This window comes from Gopherus flavomarginatus, chromosome 17 (assembly GCF_025201925.1).
Source record: "Gopherus flavomarginatus isolate rGopFla2 chromosome 17, rGopFla2.mat.asm, whole genome shotgun sequence".
NCBI lineage: Eukaryota > Metazoa > Chordata > Testudines > Testudinidae > Gopherus > Gopherus flavomarginatus.
The window spans coordinates 16299736-16323670 of record NC_066633.1 but is presented as its reverse complement, the minus strand read 5'-3'; the positions used below and the strand labels follow the sequence as shown (position 1 = coordinate 16323670).

Sequence of the window (23935 nt, the reverse complement as noted above, 5' to 3'; positions counted from 1 at the left end):
CTGGTCAAATCATTTAGCACAAGACAATTAAACGTGGTTGCTTAAATCTAGCCACCGAAAGCCAACAGGAACTGCAGGTGCTCACCACCTCTGAAAAATCAGGTCACTTAGTTAAGTGCCTAAGTAGGGATTTAGGTGATTAACTTTAGGCACCCAAAATGGACAATTTTGACCTCAACGTCTCTCTGTGTTGATTTTCCCCCATGTTTAATGGGAACAATGGTTTTTATCCCCCACTATAAAGAGCTATGCATTCCTCGGATGCAGAGCTCTGTGTACAGTAAGGGCTGGATGTTATTATTTTATTACCCTCATCCTGGCTCTGTCTCCATCTGTGACCTTGACCAAATAATGTGGACTCTTTGCCTCAGTTTCTCTTGTTGGTCTTTTAATAGGCAGCAGGTTTAAAACAGGCAAAAAGAAGTATTTCTTCACACAGCGCAGTCAGTCAACCCATGGAACTCCTTGCCATAGGATGTTGTGAAGGTCAAGAGTATAACAGGGTTCAAAAAAGAACTAGATAAGTTCACGGAGAATAGGTCCATCAATGGCTATTCGCCAGGATGGGCAGAGATGGTGCCAGAAGCTGGGAATGAGTGACAGGGAATGGATCACTTGATGATCACCTGTTCTGTTCATTCCCTTTGGGGCACCTGGCACTGGCCACTGTTGGAAGACAGGATACTGGGCTAGATGGACCTTTGGTCTGACCCAGTGTGGCCGCTCTTATGTTATATTCTTATGTAGAAAGCAGATAAATCTCTCTGCCGACCTTCCTAGGGGAGGGTATTGTGAGCATTGGTGTCTGTACAGAGCCTGGAGATGCAAAGTGCTGGAGAAGTGCTCAGTCTTAAGGCGTAGGTAGTGCTGGGAGAGCCAGTGCCAGCAAGCCAGATCTGTTGCCCACACACACTCTCTCCTCTCGCCTAGAACTGTATTCATCACAAAGGCAGCTCTCACCTGCAGAGTGGGTGATGGTGCTGAGCTTCACTTTGTACAGGTTGCTTCTGACCCTCCAGTGCTGCACCATGGGGTAGCCCATTGCCTCGTCGTACCTGATGTCTCCTGTAAAGAGGAAACCAGGGCTTAGAGAGTGGGGAGGAGATGGCGAACGATGCACCCTGGGCAATGTTACTTTCACTCTGACTGTATTTTTTGCTACATGGTTTGTGGCTACAGACACAATGATAACAGAGACTGTTACCCCAGACAGATCACACTGCCGGAGCGCTGGAGGTATGGCCAGGGCTGAGATGAGGCAGCTGAGCTGTCATGAGCTCACACTGCTGGAGAAGCTCGCCTTGACACAGACAGGGCACTGCTGGGAGGAAGCTCACGGGGATGGGATGCAGGTCGGCATAACAACTCTGACCATGGGCTGGCCAGTGTATTATTTCCAACAGACAGTAGCCAGCTGGACATGGGGAAGGTCCTTGGGACTGAGGAGGAGAGCAGGACCACTGGGGAACATGGGGAGATGGGGGGGTCGGATTTAAACATGGGGGTCAGAGACAGGGAGACAGAGACCTCTCCAGGGTGGTGGTCTCCGACAGGCGGCTGTGAAAGCCCAGCCCTGCCCGGAGGCGGAGAGCATACCACCGCCAGGAAGGCTGCCGGGGCAGAGGCTGCTTACCAGTAAGCAGCTGGAGGTCAGGCAGGGGCTCAGAGAGGACGCCACGGCACTGCTCCTCCACAGGCAGCGGAATCACGATCAGTGCGTCGGCCAGCTGGGGGAAGTCCTTGATGAAGTTATTCTCCCTGAAGAGAGAGAAAAGAAAATTCCAAAGCAACGATGCAGGTGACCTCCCGGCGGCAGGGCTCTGTGGGAGACAGGCACACGCCCAGGGAAGGATGGGGTGTGGGCACCTTGTGGCTGTTGCTTCCACTGAAGTCCCACAGGGCAACGTGCATGGATCCATGGATGGGACTGGATCCCCGAGATCCAACCTACAGCGTGATGGGGTTTTCATTCCTCATCACGCCCTGTCCCCCTGGGCAGCCACTCTCCTCTGGGGCCCACTGCCGCCCCACCTCGACCAGGGACTGCAACACTCAGCCAACAGCCCAGACGTCAGCTGGCCATGGCACGTTCCTCAGAGGGTGCCGCTGATGCCTGTTCTTGCTCCAGAGGCAGTGCCACTACGATGCGTAGCCATGGGACAATTAACAGGGACCTAAAGGGGCTTGTGGGTGAGTCCCGGTTAAATCGTGAAGCACCTTAGTGTGTGCCAAGGAGGAACTAGCCATGCTTTCTGTGTGGGAACGCGCATGTGTTTAATGTTGCGACGGGGTCAAGCCAGCACCTGTCAGCAGCACAAAGTTTGCATGAGGCTTTTTGTCACAATACCGTGTTTTTAGGCCCCTGTACCTGCCCCATCCCCTCTGTGCCAAGCAGAACACAGCAGCTCTGGATGGTTTACTGAGGAGCAGATACAAGTGTCCACCTCTCCCATACATGCGTCCCCACTTCCACCCTCCGAAGCCCCACACTGCAGGGGGCTGGCGCTCAGAAACCTGCATTGATGAAAAAGAGCTGGATGCGCTGCTGTAAAAAATCCCACTGACGCCACTCAGAGAATTGGCCAGAAGGGGTCACTAGGGAGTGCTACAAAGCAGGTTCCATCCCTCCCTCTTAGAGGATGTAGTGTGGCCTAGTGGATGAAGCACTTGTATAGGACTCCAGAGAGTTGGGGTCTAATCCCACCTCTGTCACCGGCCTGCTGGGTGATGATAGGTAAGTCATTTTCCTCTCTGTACCTCAGTTTCCCCCTCTGTAAAATGAAGACCATGATACTGACTTCCTTGGTAAAGCCCTTTGAGCTCTACAGATGAAAATAATCCAGAACAGCTAGGCATTACTATTCTGCAGGGATCTCAGCGCTCTAGGCCCCAGGTCATCACGGTTAGCATTGCTTTTGCACCTCTTGGCTGTAAGAAGCAGGTCTGGTGCTTGCAGGTGGCAGAGGAGCGTTCAGAGAGCCTCTGCTTGGAGCGACAGTTGCTGTCAGCCATGTCCTGGAACGCCCGCAGATGGATCCCGGTGGATGGAGACAGCTTTGAGATCCGACTCGCTTGCATGTACTGCCATTCAGTTTCAATCCCACGTTTCCCTCCAAGGAAGGCGAGTCACTAATTAGTTCCCCTGCGGGCTGCTTCATTGTTATCCCTCTTAGCTTCCTGGCAGTGGAGATGCTAGAAGAACCTGCCTGTCAGGCTCAGGAAGCATTTGCTACTTCCGATCTGGCTGTTTAGCTTTGCCGCAGCAGTGTAAGGTGTCAGATGGGGACACAGGCAGTGGCGCAACTCCCCAGGGTTGGCCACCTTCCCTCATCCACCTCTCCTGGATGGTCACAAAGAGCCAAATTCATCCCTGGTGCAACACCATTGCTCTGATGCTGTTCCCCGGGAATTCTCATGCCTGAGAGACGGAGTCCTTGCTGGGGCAATCGAGGGGATAAGGAAGTGGAACGGATGCAGCCCTCGGAGCCTCAGGGCAGATTCACTTAGCAGCACTTTCGACTCTTGTCCCTCACTTTTCTCTTTATTTTCCATAGCACTCCATCCAGCTGTACGTTCACCCACCTCCCCAGAGCTGCCATCCCCTCCCTGTCTCCATGGCCTGTCCACAGCTCTCCATGCTCCCGCTGGGGCCAAAGGCTCAATGCGCTGCCGTGGCAAAGGCACATCCATTTTCCTGGCCAGTGGCACACGAGGGAGCGATGTGGCCAGCACCACGTCCGACCGCATCGGAGGTGATGTTCCAGGGGAAGAGCTAGTGAGACTCAAACTGACAACCCGGAGGGCTGTAATCAAGATCCTGAACAACCCAGCACCACAGCGCCCCCTGCTGGTGCTGATCCAACATACCACAAGGCCCCCGTTTATTAGCATCCCCAGGTCCCCCCACTTCACCAAAAAGCCCCACTTGACCCTGGTCTGATCAGGGGTGCCCATCAAAACCAGCCAATTTGCTTTTAATTCTCTCTTGGATTTGGCAATTGAGCCTTCTTCACCTGCTCCCCTCCCTGCTAACTTCCCACCAAGCTACTCTCCCTCCCCCACACCCCATGCTATTTCACTCGAGGCAAAACTTCATTCCTCTGCTGAAGGAATCAGCCCTTCTGCCTCCCCCTCCAGCAGCTCCCCAGTCTGTTCCCAATCTTAGCTGCAGAACTGTGGGTCCCTTCCCAGTTTCCATGTCCGGGTCTCTTCTCCCCTTCTGTTGTTCTGACTTACTGAACTCTGCAAAGTGCTTTGGGAGAGACAACTGATATGAAAGATGCTCCACCAAACAAACTCGCATTGATCTGTGTAGGGTAGGAAAGGAGAGACAAAGGCAAACCTATGGAGTGCAAGGAAGAGGCGAGCACAAGCCTATTAGTGTGACACAAGGGAGGGAGCCCAGCCCGCTCTCTGCACCCAGGGCACATGCTCTACCTCCTTTATCCACCACTCGCCTCCGAGGGCCTCAAGTATCTCACAGCGGAGCTGAGCTGCCCGAGAACACCCGCTACACAAATCGATCCCTGAACCCTGAGGGATATGCTTCCTGCAAATAGACAGAACAAGTCTTCATGGCGAAGGGCAGGAGAAGATGGCAGCCAGGGGGCTGGGAAAGCTCTTGATCATTGTTGGGGATTTCTAAGGGATGGTGCCAATAGCGAGCCTGGCTACCGCTGACTGCCCTTGCTGGCTTGCTCGGCCCTCTTGAAAACTACGGCTGTGACAAGTGACGTTTATATTCCTGGCTGATGGATGTTACTGGAAAGCACATGCTGCCTGCTGGGCATAGACAAACCACGCAGGCCCTTGTGGGAAACCCAGGGGCTTGGTTCTTTGGGAGCCATAACCGGGACCAGATTTTCAATGGAGCTCAGCTCCCAGCATGCACGCCCTGGAAAACCGAAAAAACTTGTCTTGGGTGCCGAGATGGACCCCATGGTGTGTGCTGAGCCCCCTCCAAAAATGTGGCCTTGGACAACCCCTCTTAGGAAGCTCTGTGGCCAGCTTCGCCCTGTGCAGCCCGGCATGCCAACCTGCTGCCCCGCATTCTAGGCTGCTGTCGCTCGACAGGCCCAGGCTGAGCCTGCAGCAGCAGTGCAGGGCAAGAGACAGGATAATAAAGGGCACTGCAACCCGGCGACAGGAACTGGGGTCTGGCTGTGGATTTAACAGCAGCTTGTGTTCTCCGCCGCCTTGCATCCTGTTCAACAAAGGAGCCAGCACCTTATTGCATCTGAGAGGTTTCACTTCAAGCAACAACGTTTGATTGGTTGGGGGTTGGTGCGGAGCGGGGGACCTCTCTTTCCCTGTCACTCACACGCAGATCTAATATTGACCACACTACACTCCTGATCCCGGGGGGCTAAGGCGTGATTTGCTGTTCTAAGCCTTTCCCCATCTTAGCAGTGCAAACGGATTAGCAATTACCACATCAGCCTCAAGCCTAGGTGGGTGGGTGGGTAGAGACAGGGGAGGGAGAGAGGTTAGGGGCATAGGGAGAGACATGATCAATTTATTCAGCTTTCTTCCCAGCATGCATGTACAGCCTCAGCATAGAGGCAAACCATGCCACACTGAAGCCAACTTCCAAGACAGCTGAAAACATACACCACCATGAAACAACAGCGTTGGGCCAGACCCTATTCTAGTGCAGCTCCACTGATGCTCATTTGCAGCATCTTAGGATCTGGCTTGTTTGTACCCATGACTAGCCATCATGCTACTGGGGCTGAGGATTATGGATGATGATGGGGCAGCTCAGCCCTCAGCAAGAAAACCAAACTCCCGGGCAAGAGAAACACTTGTTACAAGCTGAGCCATGGACCAGCATCTAAATGGATTTGGTCACTGCTCATGGAAAGGCTGCCGAGCGGCCTGTTTCATTCTCCATTGACTTTGGTTAAATGCCGGCTGCCTCTCCCATTCCCCTCGCTGACAGCAAGCTCAGCACGGGAGATAGAGTTCTCTGCCCTCTTGGCTAGCAGAGGAAAGCCTGTGGCATGAGCTGCTTAACATATGCAGAAAATCAGCTCTCTCCTGGCAGCAGCTCTATGGGCAAACCATGCACGTGCTGCGGAGTGTACCCATGTCTGGGTAATGTGCTAGCCATGTCTAGGTGCATTGAATACCTATAGTGGCACAGGCTTTGCCATACCAGATTTGAGCCCTGGTCCACATTAATCTGGTGTCCTGCCTCCAGCACCAGAGCAAACACAAAGGAAAATGACTCCCCGCACAGCCTTCCCTACAAAATGCACCTAGTTATTTGTGCAAAGCTGTATAATGGAGGAAGATAATCTCTTATTCATGAGTCAGACACATGTATGGGAACCGGGCAAACCCTATTATCACTCTACATGCATGTCGCACGTCCAATAGGGTGACCAGATCACCACACTAAAATATTGGGACACATTGGCCCCGCCCACAGTCCACCCCTGCTCCTCTACTCTGCCCCAGGTCCCTCCCCTTCCCCCTTCGCCCCCCCCCCATGCCTTTCCTCATCCCCCAGCCTGCTGCTGGTTTTCTGTGTCCCTCCTCAGTCCCCCACCCACCGCTTGCCTCCCTGCCAGCCACTCACCTCTACGGCGCTGACTTCTCCTCTCCCGGGTGGGTGCTCACCCACCCCCTGCCTTTTTCTGCCCCTGCACCGCCCTCGCCCTGCCCTCATTCCACCCCCGTCCCCCATCCCTTCTGGAAACTGCTGTTTGGCGGCAGGAAGCGCTAGAGCCAGGGAGAAGCAGGGACATGGTGCACTGGGGGAAGAGGGGGAGAAGAAGGCGAGGATTCAGCAGCTTGGATGCAATTTTTCCCCGTGGGTGCTCCAGTCCCAGAACACCCACAGGGTCAGCGCCTCCCTCCCACTCGCCTCCTTACCTGAATATCGGGACAAATGGTGTCCCGATCGTACATTGATCGGGACACGGGACAGGTGGTTAAATATCAGGATATCTGGTCACCCTAACTTCCAATGACACCTATTTGTGCACATACTACACACACCATGTGCATCATACAGAGCACATGTGGAGGGTTACACAGATGCAGCCAGAAGAATCTGGGCACAACCCCAATTTGTTTGGGGTAAGAGCAGGATTTTGGTAAAACAACCACTGGGTTGCGGAGTGGGGGGAACAGGCTGTGTGCCAGAGCAGCAGCTGGGGAGAGAGAAGGAGAAAGCAGAGGCAACTGGGAGAAACCCCGAGGGTAATCTGAAAGCAATGGTTTCTAGCTGAGGCAGGGGAGCTATAAAAAGATTTTCACTGAAGAGCTGTGGGCTGTAAGCAAGGAGCTAAAGAAAAGCAGATCCAGCTGCATTGGTGCATGTGGTTGCAAGGGAAGGTGTGTGTGTTTGTGGTGTGTGGACTCCGCATCCATGTTGTTGTGCCTGTGCGGGGTGGTGCGAATGGCCACAATGCATTGGCTACACCTGGCTGCAGTGTGTCTGAGTGAGCAGTTCTGATGATACATTCTTTGCTCGCTTTTCTTCCTGTAACTCCTCCCTCCTCTCTGCCCCCAGCTCCGTCTTCAGCACAAACCTTGCCTGTTCCACTATTGTGTGCCCGGTCCTCAAACTCAAGCGCATACCAGACACAGCAATTTAGAAGAAGAGCAACAGGGCAAGGCAAAACAGCCACGAGGCAGCCCAGGCCTCCATCACAGAATTGTAGGGCTGGCAGTAGCCTTAAGAAGTCATCAGATCCAGCCCCCCATGCTGAGGCAGGACCAAGTAAACCTAGACCATCCCTGACAGGTGTTTTCTAACTTAGTCTTAAAAACTCCAAGGATGAGGATTCCACAACGTACCTGGGAAGCCTATTGCAGAGCTTATTGTCAGAAGGTTTTTCCAAATACCAAGTCTCCCTTGCAAGCAGATTAAGCATGCAGATTAAGAACGTCTTGTCCTTCCTTCAGTGGACATGCAGAACTATTGATCACCATTCTCTTAATAACAGCTCTTAACATAGTGAAGATTTATCAGGTCCCCCTCAGTCTTCTTTTCTCAAGACTAAAAACACACCCAGCTTTTTTAACCTTTCCTCATAGGTCAGGTTTTCTAATCCTTTTATCACTGTTGTTGCTTTCCTCTGGACTCTCTCCAATTTCTCCACATCTTTCTTAAAGTGTGGCACCCGGAACTGCAGAGAGGACTCCAGCTGAGGACTTACCAATGCTAGTAGAATGGCACAATTGCCTCTTATGTCTTACATATGACACACCTGTTTATGTACCTCACAATATGAGCCTTTTTCACAACCGCAGCACATTGTTAACTCATAGTCAACTTGTGATTCACTATAAGCCCCAGATCCTTTTCAGACGTTCTACCACCTAGCCAATAATTCCCCATTTTGTAGTTGTGCCTTTGATTTTTCCTTCCTAAGTGAAATACTTTGCACTTGTCTTTATTAAATTTCATGTTGTTAATTTCAGACCAATTCTATCATTTGCCAGTGTTGTTCTGAATTCCAGTAATGTCCTCCAAAGTGCTTGCAACCCCTCCCAGGTGGTGCCATCTTCAAATTCTATAAGCATACTCTCTACTCCATCATCCAAGTCATTAATGAAAATATTGACTAGTCCAGCATCCAGGACTGACCCCTGCAGGAACCCACTAGATACAGTCTCCCAGTTTATCAATGAACCATTGATAACTACTCTGAAAATGGTCCTTCTACCACTTGTGAACACATCTTCTAGTAATTTAATCTAGCCCACATTTCCCAGGTGTATGAGCATGCCATGTGGCACTGTGTCAAAAGCCTTACTAAAATCCAGATAGATAATGTCTACTGCTTCCCCCCTACCCACTAGGTCATAAACCTGTCGAAGAAAGAAATTAGGTTGGTTTGGCAAGATTTGTTCTTGACAAATCCCTGCTGGCTATTACTTCTTACCCTATACTCATGTAGGTGCTTACAAACTGATTGATTAATAATTTCTTCCCGTATCTTCCCAGGTATTGAAGTTAGCCTGCCTGGCCTATAGTTCCCCAGGTCTTCTTTGTGCCCCTTTTCAAAGATATTTTCTCCATGGAGAATTAATTAGATGGTGTTTTCTTGTGAATGGGCACAGGACCGAGCTGATATCTGCTCTTACAGGCAACAGGAGAGAGAGTTGGGGAGTGAAGGAGCATAACCATCAAAATCTCTTCTCTTTTTTCCTCCTCCCCTTCACACCCCCGGGGATTTGGTTCGGACTGGCCAGAGCTGCAGTTTAAGGTCTCAGCCAGCAGAGGTCCGTCGCTCCTTTTCATCTGTCCGTTATGATAAACTTACGGCTTCTGCTCAAGTAAATGCATAAGAAAGACTTTCCGCCCGGCGTTTGTGCTCTTAAGAAGCACTGATCAAAGCCCGCACATGCAGCCCTACTGAACTCGGTGCAAGGAACAGAAACATCAGAGAGGGAAGGAAAAGGTTCAGGAGCGATTCAAAGATGCGGCGGCGCAGGCGGAATGTCTAGGTGAGGGACAGAGTCTGTGTGCTGCTGGCATATGTGCAACGGCGGGTATGGGTGTGTACATGCGTATACACATGCATGTGTGTTCACAGGCACCTGCATGCAGGCGTGAGAGTATGTGTATCAGCATGGGACAGTGCGCTGTGTGTGTGTGTGTGTGTAAGCGAGCAGCTCCATGGTTCCTATCAACCTTGGAACAAACTTTGCTCCAATCAGATTCATAGTGTCCAAAATATCTGCTGTCTATGAACCCCCTACAACAGAACATTAGCGCCCCCCCATTACTTCGATCCCTAATGCTTCTGTTTCCCAGAGCAATAACAACAGCACTGTATCTCCTGAAAGTGCTGTACTTTGAATGAACTCACAACCAGGCCCGGATTAACCAACGTGCCTGCAGTGCGCTTGCATGGGGACCCAGACCACCTGAGTGGTGCTGTGACCCCACACACCAGGTCACAACGCTGCTCACTCAAATTTGGCCCAGAGAGGCTAAGTGGAGCAAGTGGAGCTGCTGGGCAGCGGGTATTGGGCAAAGCCAGCCTTGCCCAGGACGGGAGTGGAGCACTGAGCAGTGGGTGAGGAGCTTGGGTGAGTTGTTGGTTGGCTTTGGGGTGAATGGGGAGCATAGGTGCCATTTCCTTGGGTGCTCAGGGGCTCATGCACCCATGGATTGAAAATAGAGGGTGCTCAGCACACACTGGGCTGGCCGGGGCTGCTGCTCTGGCAGCCCTGGGGCTGGCTACCAATCAGCTGTTTAGCCATCGGCCCTGCGCCCTGCTCAGCTGTTGAGCGGTTCTGCCCCACTCAACTTGCTCCTCTCTGCCCTTAAGCAGATGGAGTAAAGCCCCACGTGTGCGCTTTTGGAGCAGATACGATGACACGAGGTTGTGAGAGGTAGTCATAGACGGTGCTACATCCATCACGCATTGTCCCAAGGTGCCATTCTGTGAAAGCATTAGGTATCCTGTGCAGATATTTGAACAATAAGCCCAATGTACGATGGCCCAGGCTGGATATAACTGAGGGTGGATTTACATTTAAAGATAGCCAATGCCTCACGATAATATCATTTTCCGCTGGGAAAATATTCTGCTGAGAATCCGTTTGTTGGAGTCTGATGGGCTGTCATAAACAGAGTGTTAAGGGTTAATGTCTCTTATACCTGTAAAAGGTTACAAAAAGGAAACTGGACACCTGACCAGAAGACCAATCAGAAGACAAGATACTTTTAAATTCGGGTGGAGGGAAGTTTGGGTGTGAGTTCTTTGTTCTTCTCTCGGAAGGGCTGAGAGAGACCAGACATTACTACAGGCTCTCTAAGTCTCTTTTCAAGTAGTGAGTAAAAAACAGGCGGTTTAGGCTTTTTAATTGTTTTACACTATTTGCATTTGTGGATCTGGCTGGTTAACTTTTTTATGTGTAGTTGCTGGGAATATTTTGATTTGTATTGGTACTGGGGGGAAAGTCTCTTTCTGGTATCTGTAAGCTATAGGACCCTGTATATTGACATCTTGAAGTTACAGAGATAATTCTTTACTTTTTCCTTTCTTTTATTAAAAGATTTCTTTTTAGAGAACCTGATTGATTTTTTTCTTGTTTCCCTTGTTTTATCCCAGGGGATTGGGATAACTCACCAGGACTGGTGGGGGAGACGGGAGGAGGGAGAGATAGAATCTCTCTCTGTTTTCCTTGAATCTGTTTGCCTCTTTGTGAGAGGGAAGGGAGATGTTTCTCTGTATGGTGATTTAAGAGGTTGGATCAGTATCTCGCAGAATAGCCCAGGGAGGGAAATTCTGGGAGGGGGAGAGGTGGGGGAATGGCTTATTTCTCCTTGTTTTAAGAACCCAAGGGATCTGGGTTCTTGGGGTCCCCAGGGAAGGTTTTGGGGGACCAGAAGGTATCAGGCCCTGGAAAATTCCTGATTGGTGGAAGCATATCAGACCTAAGCTGGTAATTAAGCTTAGGGAAACTCATGCTAGTATCTCATTTTCTGAACTCTACAGTTCAGATCTGAGAAAGAATGCTATGACATGGGCACCATCACTTCTTCCCTCATTCTTGGGAACTAAGACTTTCTCTTGCCATCCCCATTATGAACCCACCTGTTTCTCACAGGATTTCCAGGGTTAGATCAGACCATCAGGCCAGCATGTGGGTATCTTGCCTCCAATAGTGGTAGACAGGGGATGCTTCAGACGACAGCAGCCATCATTCCCCTCCACCCCGTTCCATTGCATTTGTGCACAGTGCATTAGCTGATGCCCTGAAGGATGAGATTTAATTACCCTTATCTTAGCTGGCACAGCTACTAACGGGAATCAAATTATCGGCCAGAGTGGTCATGTCCAGGAAACGATGTGAAAATGGCACCTTTTCACGCCACAGAGCTGTTATACCAGTCTGACATGCTGAGTTTAATGACAGGAATAGGGTGATGCTCTGATTCCTCTTCGCTTGGGGAGAGTGAGCCACATTCTAGCCTGGCCTGGGCATCATTCGCATTTTGAACTAACTTTCAGTCGCAGGATCTTTACCACCGTGCAAGCTCAGAAGAGCTCACTTGTCTTTCAATCCCAGCTTGAGGCTGTAGGGCTGGAAATCTCTTTTCACTTGTACCATGGATCTAGAGGCACTGGGAGACAGTAAACAGGGAGTCCTATTTTTACAGTCACTTTGGAGAGGGTAAATCTAACCCCAGAATTGGATTCGGTGTCCGCCTGCGCCAGTGAATTGCACAGGCTGATTATGTGTGGCGTGAAGTAGCATTACTTATTCTGAATTTACTGGTCATTAATTTTGTGTGAGTCCCTGCTCCTGTATAATGAGACAAGGTAAAAAGAAGAGACTAATCAGTTTTCACTGTGTCCAACAGCCTGAGTATCTGCAGCGTCTCATGGTCTGGCAGAGCCCAGGGCACCAAAGAGAGGAGTAACCTGGAAGGCTCATTAACCCTGTCAAAAGGGTGAGGAAGCCAGCTTCACGCCTCATATTCCAAGGAGAGTTGTGATTTGGTAGAGTTACACTGGAGATGGATTTGGCCCAAGGTTTCGGTGTCCCTTAGTGCAGAAAGGTCTATGCCTCTCACACTGGGGCTGGGGCTAGTTGGAGAGAGCCCAGCAGAATGTGACACACCACTGGAGTGAGTGGGCTGGACAGAGCCAGTGTAGCACAAGGGGATGGATGGACCGATGTGAGAGTTACAAGGGCAAGCGGTCAGAAGGCTCTGGGGAGCAGAGGTCTGGAGACAGATCAGTCCCCCATGTGTGACAGAGAGGACCCTGTGGGTTAGCAGAACGGAGAGCCTGCTCCCCGGGGAGAGAGTGAGGACTCCAGCCGGTTGCTGTACAGTGGCAGCCCATTGTCCGGGTGGAGCAGAGAGGAGCCTGCTGGCATGCTGCCTTGAAGGACAGTGAGCTATGAGCCCCAAGCTTTCTAATCCCTCAGCTGCAGGCTCCAAGGCATGAGCTGTTTTTCACTGCAAGCCAGCTCCCGCCTGGCTCCTCTGGGAGGTAGTGGAGCACGCAGATGCTGCATTGCATTAGAACAAGGGGCCAACATGACAACTTCTGGAGGCAAGATGGTACCATTTGGTTTGTACAGGAAAGGGAAGAAACCTCTCCTCTTGACGAGAGCAGAACTCTCAGGGTTCAGTGGAAATCAGAGAGAGGGGGCAGGGGAGAGATCAGATCTGACTCAGCTTCTTGGAAATGCATCTCATTTCAGGGGCAATCAGCATACAGGGCAGAGGCAGGTTTTATTCCAGGAGCCCAAAGGAGATCATCATGGGGACTCTGCATCATGTGTGCTCCAAAACAGTACTGCTATGAGGCAGACAGACTGATGTCCAGGCTTCCCTGCACGGGGGCAGAGTGGCTGGGAAGCATGTTGATGTTGAATGAAGGAAACAGAAACAGCTGTTCCCATTCTAGTCTGGGGCTCCAGCGCTAAACACTTGGGGAGAGGGGGACAGAAGTGACAGGAGATTCAATCAGTCACTCACCCCTAATGCTGTCAGCATAGAGAAAAAATCTGCCTGCACTCCATTCCTTACCCCTCCCTGCCACATTAAGAATATGTGCCAGTGTTTTAGCTCCATTAATAAACAGCCCAACAGTCTTCAATAGCTGCTTTACCCCCCTCCGTTCTGGGGAAATTAGCATTTAAATTGAGGTATTTCAGGGAGGTAAATCATGAGCGTGCCAGAACGGGAGCGTAGCCTTGCCTGCCAGCGCTGCTTCCAAGCCCATGTGGCGCTGCGTGGGTATGTGTACACACACAATCCTTTGGCTCGGAGCAGATTGCCTCCTTGTGGGTCCATCACCTGCTACGAAAGGAGAACCGGTGCCAGGGAGGCACTCAAGGCTGCATTTTCGAGACAGTCTCAGCCTGGCCCCTGAAAGGAGGTGCACAGGCTGGACAGCTAGATCTGCATTTGTGCATGCTGCAGGGTGGCAGGTGCCAGGGGCCAATGGCTCTGCAGTTGCAAAGGTTGCAAACACCGGTTTGGAAGGGCCAGCCCCAGAGGTGCTTTGCAGCCAGGGGTGGCTCTAGCTTTTTTGCCACCCCAAGCACAGCAGTCAGGCCGCCTTCGGCAGCGCGCCTGTAGGAGGTCCTCAGTCCTGCGGATTTGGTGGCTTGCCTGTGGGAGGTCCACCAGTCCCGCAGCTTCACTGTACCCGCCACTGAATTGGCACCGAATCCGCAGGACTGGGGGACCTCCCGCAGGAAAGCCGCCAAAGGCTGCCTGACTGCCGACCTCGCAGGCACCGGCAGGGCGCCCCCTGCGGCTTGCCGCCCCAGCAACGCGCTCCAGTGCCTGGAGCCACCGCTGTTTGCAGCGAGACAGGCACTACTCTGACTGTGTGGATCAAAGGAAGCAGAAAGTTGCCTGGGGCCTTCCTGCTCCTGTCACCACACCAGGTCCTTCGGGGTGGGAGAGGGAGGGTGCCATAGTCCTGTCCCACAAGCTCCGTGCCACCTCCTCTCCCCAGGGGTTATCAGCGCATTGCTATAAAGTTATCTGCATTGTAGCCGTGAGGTGTTGAAAAGATTCAGTCAGTCGGAGCTGGCGAAGTGCCTTGGGCTTTGTCTTAACAGCTCTTTGATCCAAGCAGTGGAATACTAATCACCCTGCCACTCTCCCACTGCCGATGTCACTTGGCACTGCAGCCCAGGGAGGCTCCAGACAGCGTAACCTGGGCTCCTCTTCCTTAATAGCATCTGATTTGAGAACACGAAGGCATGGCAGGAATGACATATGCCCACGGGAATGGGGAAATAAACAGGCAGCTGTCTGCAGAGAAAACACAACTCCAGAGCCCTGACAGAAATGACATGAGCTCCTACACGGAGCAGGACTGGGGAAGCGAGGGGTTCGGCTTGTGGAGAATAAACAGCATCGACTGTCTTCCCCAGTCTTCTCAATGCCAGATTGCCACAGCAGCACACATGGCAACAATGCTGAGCTTGGAAACAGCATGACTTTCGCTGACACCTAGAGATGGGGGCTCTGCTCTGAGTGCTGGGGCTGATCTGAGCTGACAACACTCTGAGACTGCTGTCTTTCAGTGGAGTCCAAGGACCACGAAACTCCATCAGTGCCAGGGGAGGCCCAGCGGGCTCCAGGACGGCGCCAGGGCGAGGGAAGGCCCGGTGGGTTCCAGGACAGCACCGGGGCGAGGGAAGGCCTGGCGGGCTCTGGGACGGCGCCAGGGCGAGGGGAGGCCCGGCGGGCTCCGGGACGGCGTTGGGGTGAGAGAATGCCCGGCAGGCTCTGGGACAGTGCGAGGGTGAGGGAAGGCCCGGCGGGTTCCAGGACAATGCCGGGGTGAGGGAAGGCCCGGCGGGTTCCAGGACAATGCCGGGGCGAGGGAAGGCCCGGTGGGTTCCAGGATGGCACCGGGGCGAGGGAAGGCCTGGCGGGCTCTGGGACGGCGCCGGGGTGAGGGAAGGCCCAGCGGGCTCCGGGACAGCACCGGGGTGAGGGAATGCCCGACCGGCTCTTGGACAGCGCCAGATCGAGGGAAGGCCCGGCAGGTTCCAGGACAATGCCGGGGTGAGGGAAGGCCAGGCGGGTTCCAGGACAGCACCGGGGTGAAGGAAGGCCCAGCCGGCTCCAGGACAGTGCCAGGAGGGAGGAAAAGGGAGACCTGTACCTACAGCAGCCTCTGTGACAGAACAGGTTGTCTACGAGTGGCACCTTGTGGTAATTTCAGGGTGCAGATTACAACAGGAGACTTGGGGAAGTGAAAGTGACAAGTCAAAGGAGTACATGCTCACCCACACTCCCCCACACACAAGTGGAAAGCTGCTAAGTATCAGGTACCAATTACTCCGTTAGTTCTTAACTAGAGATCTCTGTCTCCGCAGTGCTCTCCATCCTCGATGGCATGAGCACTCCCACTCCATCTCCTTTCAGCCCTGTCTCTCTGGAGACAGTAGAAAACTCTTGGTGCGGAGAAGGAAATCCCAAACTCTCTTTGGAGGGTTGGGGTCCCATTGTAAGTCCTAGAGCCCCCACAATCCCTTCAGCATAGAGGGAATTTAAAGGCCACATTTCTAATCTCAGCTCTGATGCTAACTTCCTCCGGGGCTTTGGGCAAGTCACTTTTCCTCCCTGCGTCTCTGCATCTCCATCCATCAAGCCAGGTTGGTTGCCAGACATGGGTGCGAGCCTAGGGTGACCAGATGTCCCAATTTTATAGGGGCAGTCCTGATTTTTGGGTCTTTTTCTTATACAGGCTCGTATTACTCCCCATCCCCATTCCGATTTTTCACACATGCTGTCTGGTCACCCTCTGCAAGCCAAAGCCCCAAGGCCCAGCCGCCCCCGACTGTGTGGTATTTGAAATCTCAGTGTGGATCCAAATGCTGAGGCTGGGACCCATCTCTCAATAATACCCCTGCCCATCTTAGCAATGGGGTTGGGAGGCTCAGCTGGGGCCAAACAGTGCTTTGAAGATGAAGGCAGAGATTGTCAGAGCTGCCTAGCGAGCTGGATGGCATGGCTACGTCGGTCAGCATCACTCTCTAGAAATGTTGCGTTATTCAAACTTGACTCCTAGCAGCGATCTTCACCATCCCTCCATGTGCTGAAGACCCTGTCCTATGCACATGCACAGGTTCCTAGTGCACTGAGTCAGTTAGTTCAACCTCCACAATCCCCATCCCTTTCTCCAAACGCCACAACCTTGTTACCCTGGGCTCCACCTGCTACAACCATCCTCTGTGACAGCGGGAGCTGGGTCAGCAAACAAGGCTGGGCAGAGACAGCTCCCTGGCAGAGATGCTGGGCATGCAGATGAAAAGCAGTGAGGCCTGAACACCCTACATGCAGCTGAATAAAAGACGACTGCAGAAAGAAACCCAGCTGACAGCTCCTACCACATGCATATGAAAGGCTCCGAGGGGAAAAGTGCAGTCAGGTTCACGTCTGTTCCTGACGAGACCACCCCAACATCTTCATTCACAACTGTGAATAAGCAATCCTCCTGAGATGAGATCAGACTCCCTTCTCCCCTGGCTAGTCCCCACTAGACAAGAACACAAAGAAGCCCAGCTGGCACCCTCAACCTCTGTAGAGAAGCCAAAGGACTGAATGGACCATGTCTATACTACAGGCTTCTGTGTGAAAAGGTCTGACTCCTGACTGAGAGATGTGCTGACAGATGCCTCTTGTGTAAATGCAGTATACCAGCAACACTGCTTTTGCCTTGATAACTTGTTTTGCTTTGGGGGTGGGGAAGGGGGGCTTTACTATACTCGTACAAAGCACAGCTTTGCTAATACAACTGTGTCCACACTGGGTGATGCTTTGCCAGTGGAGTATATGCAGTATTCCTAATACCGCTAAAAGCACTGCTGGTGTCGACCCCAGTGGTTCTGCACTCTCCTACAGTACACAAATTCAGTCTCCAGAACCATCACTCCTCCATCTCTCACCAGTACTGCACCAAAACCATTAAATCAAGAACACCCCAAGCCATCCAGTCATCCCAGCACGTGCAAGGGAGGACTGATCTCGGCAGTGCAGGCAGACTGGCTTTCCAACAAGGCAGCCAGACCTCCACTTCCTTTTTATTATATTCTGCTTTTCCTCCCCCCTTCTCCCCAATTATGCAGCTATTTATTTATTCTACTAAACTCTCTCTCCTATGGGCAAAATCTTGCAGTAGGTTATGGATTTTTCTTCCTCCGGAGCGTCTGCTGGGAACGCACTGAAAGACAGTGCAGTGTAAAAACAGATTTGAAAAGCTATGGTTCCCACAGCAACGCCTTGTGCATATATAGTGTGTGATGTTAATGTATACAGCGCTAGATTTATACCTTAATTATGGAGTCATGATTGCTGGAGGAATTCCACGCTAACCTCTATGTTTTCAGCCCTCTGTACAACTTTTGCAAAGAAATAGACCCTACCCTTTGGGGCTAACCTTTCTCCATGCTTTGCTTTGGCTCCAAGGCAATTTCTCATTGAATGTTTCAAGGAAATCAGGCAAAATGTTTTTGAGTAATAGGACTGACATAAAAAATGGACAGCTTTCTGTTTAGCCAAAAAAAAAAAAAGTTGCAACCTTTATTTTGCTCACCCGTAACTCAGGCACAACTTACTTTTCAAAGTTCACACCTGTCAGACACTCAATCCTCCATTAGGGCAAGTGCGTGTGACAGGGAGGGAGAGGCCTGGTGCAGAAATAAGGGTGATTATTAATGGTCAGACTGGTTAACCTTTTCTAGCTGCATCAGAGCTCAGAGCGGAAGATACGATAACGTGCACCAAGGTAGTTCTCTCTCAGTGAGTCAGACCACGACTCCCTTACCTACACTGATTGAGTCCTATCGGTTCTGATGAACTATTTGTGTCACTCTCTGCTCACTGTTACTGCAAAGGAAGGTGTGCTTGTAGCAGGGGTAGCCAGACTGCTTTAATCCAGGTAGCACAGGGTAACAATAGTACTGTACACCTGACAAGCTGCCCAAGTACAAATCCACTGGGGGCCTGGGTACGTACTCAGGTTGCTAACCCGTGCTGAAGCTTGTGCCGCCACATCGACATTATCCGCATTAGCTAGATTAAAGCGAGCCTGGGTATGGCACCATGCTACAATCACCTCTTCACCTGCAGTGCAGACACCATAACAGCGCTGTGATCTCACCCAATCATAGGAATTGAGAGTGCTACTCACTCCTCCCAGCACAGGCACCAAATCAGAATCTATGAGTGCTACTGTGGAAAGGCTCCCACACCTGCCACCAGGCATGCCGAGCCTCTACCAACCTTCTCTCCGAGTGAGAGCAGCCCATCTTTCAGAACGAGATGGGTCTCCTCCAGCAACGTTGATGTGCCATCCACAGAGCATGGACTTTGTCACCTGGAGCGAGCCTGGCTCAACTCTTGGCTTATATGGCAGCCATAAAAAGGGGTCCTGAGGAGCTTCAACGATGGGCCAGTTAGAGTCATCAGTCAGGGCTGTGCTCTGCCCTTATTTTACTTGGCCACGCAGGGCAGTATGAGGGAACAAGGCTCACCCACCCGCTCCCCTGCTCAGCCAAGTAAGACCTCTCTGGATCTTGTGTCCAACTCTGGTGCGGCACAGTCTTGGCTCGGGAGTTTGGTTTCAGGTCTGGAGCTTCTGCACTTCTGCTATTCCCATCCCTTCATTTAGGGGCAAGGTGCCCACCCATCCATTCCCCAGGCAGAGGAACTTGGAAGGAAATAAGCCACAAAGCTTTCAGGTCTGCAGTCAATTACTCCCTTTGCCACCAGGAGCAAACAGGGCAGCAATTGCTTTGTGGCTGGGTCCAGGGATGAGACACCTCTTGGTCTGACCCATCGTGCTTGCCAAACACAATTGATCTATGCTGCATAGTGTCCCTGGGAAAGAGGCAACAGCTCTGTTCTACAGGAGGGGAGACCAAGTCTCGGTGTACACTGCCTTTCCTTAGCAGAGCAGGTTAGTGCCAGAACTGGGATTCAGCTCGAGCGTCCTGATTCCCAGCCCCATGCTCTGGCTGTCTTATCCAAAGGGCAGACTGTGGATGCTTCAAAGCAGCTGATGTGGCTAGTTGGGCTTGTTTTCAAAGGTCTGAAGCTGTTTAGTACTTGAGGGGGTATCTGGTATTCAACGTCTCTTGCCTCATTATGTTAACAACAGCAAAGGGGAGTGACCTTGTCGGCTCTCATAAGCTAAGCAAGTTTCAGCCTAGTGAATATTTGGATGGGAGACAGCCATGAACAGAAGCAAAGACTACAGAGCAGCATGCATGCCTTTTGCCCGCTAGACTGTAGCTGCTCTGAAAGGGACCAGGGTATGTTTATTTCAATGCTTAATGTGAGATTCATGTGGATTAAACCAATTAGATTCCTCCTCTAAGCTTTTACTTTGGTGGTGACGCGAGTCAAAGGGTGTGGTCTCCAGGATGTGTGGGCACTATTTGCAATTGTTCAAAACTATTTTTCTCCAGCAACTTTATTATTGGTTGCTAATTATTATGATTTGTATTGCAGCAGCACCTAGCAACTCCCAGCAATTTCAGGGGAACCAGGATTTCACCCCGGATTCTGGCTGCTATTTTCAGAGGAGCCTATGGGAGTTTGGTGCCCAGCTTGCACTGAATTCGGATGAGGTTTGGGCACCTTTCAAAATGTCAGCCTCTGTACTTTTCCCCCTGTGTCAGTGTGGGAACAGCAAGAGCTATCATGCTGGACACCTGTCACCTGACATCTTCCTGCACGGTTCTCCACATTGACTGAGGGTCAGCAGCTATTTGAGGGAAATGGGGAACCCTGGACCCCTGATGAGGTTCAACAAAGACAAGTGCAGAGTCTTGCACTTAGGACGGAAGAATCCCATGCACTGCTACAGACTAGTGACTGAGTGGCTAGGAAGCAGTTCTGCAGAAAAGGATCTAGGGGTTACAGTGGACGAGAAGCTGGATATGAGTCAACAGTGTTCCCTTCTTGCCAAGAAAGCTAATGACATTTTGGGCTCTATAAGTAGGAGGATTGCCAGCAGATCAAGAGACATGATCATTCCCCTCTATTCGGCATTGGTGAGGCCTCACTTGGAGTACTGTGTCCAGTTTTGGGTCCCAGACTACAAGAAGGATGTGGAAAAATTGGAAAGAGTCCAGTGGAGGGCAACAAAAATGATTAGGGGGCTGGAGCACATGACTTATGAGGAGAGGCTGAGGGAACTGGGATTATTTAGTCTGCAGAAGAGAAGAATGAGGGGGGATTTGATAGCTGCTTTCAACTGCCTGAAAAGGGGATCCAAAGAGGATGGATCTAGACTGGTACCAGATGACAGAACAAGGAGTAATGGTCTCAAGTTGCAGTGGCAGAGGTTTAGGTTGGATAATAGGAAAAACTTTTTCACTAGGTGAGTGGTGAAGCACTGGAAGGGGTTATCTAGGGAGGTGGTGAAATCTCCTTCCTTAGAGGTTTTTAAGGTCAGGCTTGACAAAGCCCTGGCTGGGATGATTTAGTTGGGGATTGGTCCTGCTTTGAGCAGGGGGTTTGACTAGATGACCTCCTGAGGTCCCTTCCAACCCTGAGATTCTATGACTCTATGACTGATGCCAGGCAGGTGGGGGCGCTCATTTTTAAATAGCTGTCTTTAAAATATAAATGCACTGACAGTTCTCCACTCTGCATGCACACAGATTCCCTTAACTCCTCAGGATCTTAAGCATTTTTTCTCCTAAGCTTTGTCGTTTACCTTTAAGGCTCAAATGAAGCATAAGAGTTTGGACGGCAATAAGAAGGGGCTCTGGAAGCCAGCCAATATCAGTGCTAATGTTGGGTTACACATCACAGCTCTCTTGCTCTCTACTCCACTCTCTGCTCTCCTCCCGCCCAGGGCAACTCGGGCTGCTCTTGACTGCCACCATGGTATTACTAACACTAATGAGGTTTGGAAAATAAAAATCCCACTGCAGTGTGGGAGAAACTAATAGAAAAGGTTTTGTCTTATCGCTCTTAGTCATTAGAAGGAGAGGAAAAACAGCCACGGGCAGTGGCAGATCTGTAAAATCACCACATATTTCATATGCTGGCATGCTGACAAAGTCATTTCAACACAGCTAATGGGCTGACTTTTCCTCAGATCAGTGTCCTCTCTATGCCAGCTAGGGCTGCTGCAGTGTGAGCTTCATGGCAGCAGTGCCCGTTAGGGCATCTTATGCCAGCTGGGCATACAGCAGTGCAAGCTTCCTCATGGCAGTGCCATGTCCTGTCTGTTTAGCTGTCAGCCTGTCCCCTAATAATCAGAATCAATGCAAAACACTTGCTCCTTGCAGTACTCACTTCTACTTCTAGTTTGGGACCCAATGCCCGTTGCTGTGGGGTGTTTCCATTGGAAGGCCAAGCCCCTACATGTATCTGAAGGCAGAAGGAGCCAAGAATGGAGAATCTCTCTGGGCGCCTCCTGCATCTTGGTGTCAGCATAGAAAGCAGCACCTGCGAACTAGTGCTTGGAAAACCAGTGGTTAGGCAGCATGTCTACCCAGCTCTGTCAGGCAGCCAGACCATACGGTTAATTAGCTAAAATTTGTGATGGTTTCTGCGATGTTGCATTGCTGCGTGTGAAGTTAATTATCGAAGCCATGAAAAGCTGCACTCGCTGAGCCGATGTGGAGAGGCTGCACCTGCAGCACTAGGTGAAGTTAACAACTCTACTCTCCAGCTAAGCGAGAGCTATAGACCCCGGTTTTAATTCATGTGGGTGGATACACATCGCCTCTGCCTTGGCTTTCACTGAGGGCAGCTCCTCTCTGCGCTGCTTGCCATCTGCAAGGGATCTGTCCATTTGCATCAGTGGGCCAGGCTTCTTAATGACAAGCGCCAATGCCAGTTCTGCCTCCAGGTGTTCACTTGTTGCCTTCAGGTAATCAGGCTGATGGGAGACTCCGGCACCTGCTCCAGCCCTCAGACAGTCTAGAATTGTTGCTGGGCAAAGATGGCAGTCAGAACAGAATGTCGATATGAAATCAACAAGAAGAGAGGGGAACCCTGGATCAGTGCCAGGAGTCTGGACCAGTATTTCTGAGCACTGAGCTGTATCACATTAGGCATTAACCTCCTAGTGCAGAGACGGGAGGTGTCTGAGGCACATCAAGGTTATACAATTTGCGGATGACGTCAAGCTGGGCGGGGTTGCTAGCACTTTGGAGGACAGGATTACAATTCACATCCCTCTTAACAAGTTAGAGAATTGGTCTGAAATCAATAAGATGCAATTCAGTAAAGACAAGTGCAAAGTACTACAGTTAGAAAGCAAATGTACAACTACAAAATGGGGAATGACTGGCTAGGCAGCAGTACTGCTGAAAAGGAGCTGGGCATTACAGTGGATCACAAATTCAGTACAAGTCAACAATGTGATGCAGTTGTGAAAAAGGCTAATATCCAGTACTGACCTGCAGTCACACTGCCTGAAGCAATGATTCTCCGAAGCCACGCAATGCCACACTCGGTTAAGCCCTTGGGTGGGGGCTCTCTGAGGACTGGCTTGGTGCTCGTAAGAAGTAGCATTAATGATCTGGTGGGTGCGTCTTCTCTCAGAGTTATTATAGAACCAATGTTTGTGGTGCTGGCAGGGGCACCGTTCTGTAGGAAATGATGTATTTTGTTTGACAAACAAAACTGACGGCTTGTGGTCACTGATGGGTACACAACATGTTTTGCAGGGATACAGGGTTTTAACCCCAGTACCCTGACCCAGTTTCATTTTTGGTGATCAAATCTTGCCTCCCCCTTCCCCCATTCCCCCTGTATTTTCAGTTGAATATGGGATTCTTCTTCACTTCTTGTCTTAAAGTGCTGTGTAACATCGCTGTGCCCTGTTGAACAATCTGCTGCACCCAACCCCAGAGGCAGCTGAATTCCAGCACATGGGCGAAGCAATCCCTCTGGATAAGTCTGGGTATCACTTTAAGGCTATAAAGCATGTGGGGATCCTTTGGGACAAAAAGTGCTATATAAATCGATGCCATTATTATTATAACACCGATTTCTGCCACATTTCTTAATAACATAAATGAACAATGTAATAATACCAGGTATAAAGAGAATCATAAAAGTTAGAGATGGGAAAGACCTAACAGGTCAGCTAGTCTATTTCCAGCCAGAATCTGGAATTGTCCTGCCCGGATAATGAAAGGGGGTGGGGGCGGGTGAAAGAGGAGCCCAAACTAAACAGCAGCGTGTGCACACAAGTAAGAGCTGTCCTGTGGGGAAGGGACAAGGGAAATCGCCAAGTGTCTGAGAACGCAGCAAGGTGAACAAAAGCAAAATCCACAAGCCACTGGCCTGCAACTCTTTATTCATCTAGGAGTCTGCTTCAGCATTTATACTGGTTCCCTACTGTCTCGGGGTGTGAATCCTGCCCCTACAGTGGTAAAACATGAACTTCCATTGCTTCGGCTAAAGGAGTAACTCCATTAGCTGGGAGCTGGAGTCAGCTCGTAT

General features: G+C 51.0%; 1 protein-coding gene across 4 annotated transcripts in view; it reads right to left on the bottom strand.

Annotated features, from left to right (window-relative positions):
- Positions 1-23935, bottom strand: part of ASTN2 (astrotactin 2) — a 595125-nt gene that overhangs the window by 221916 nt on the left and 349274 nt on the right. For all 4 annotated transcript variants that reach the window (XM_050926897.1, XM_050926900.1, XM_050926898.1 and 1 more), the window contains 2 exons: positions 1634-1758; positions 961-1065 (listed from right to left, as the gene is read on the bottom strand). In XM_050926897.1, coding sequence (XP_050782854.1) covers positions 961-1065; positions 1634-1758 — 230 coding nt within the window. The remainder of the gene's footprint in view (positions 1-960; positions 1066-1633; positions 1759-23935) is intronic.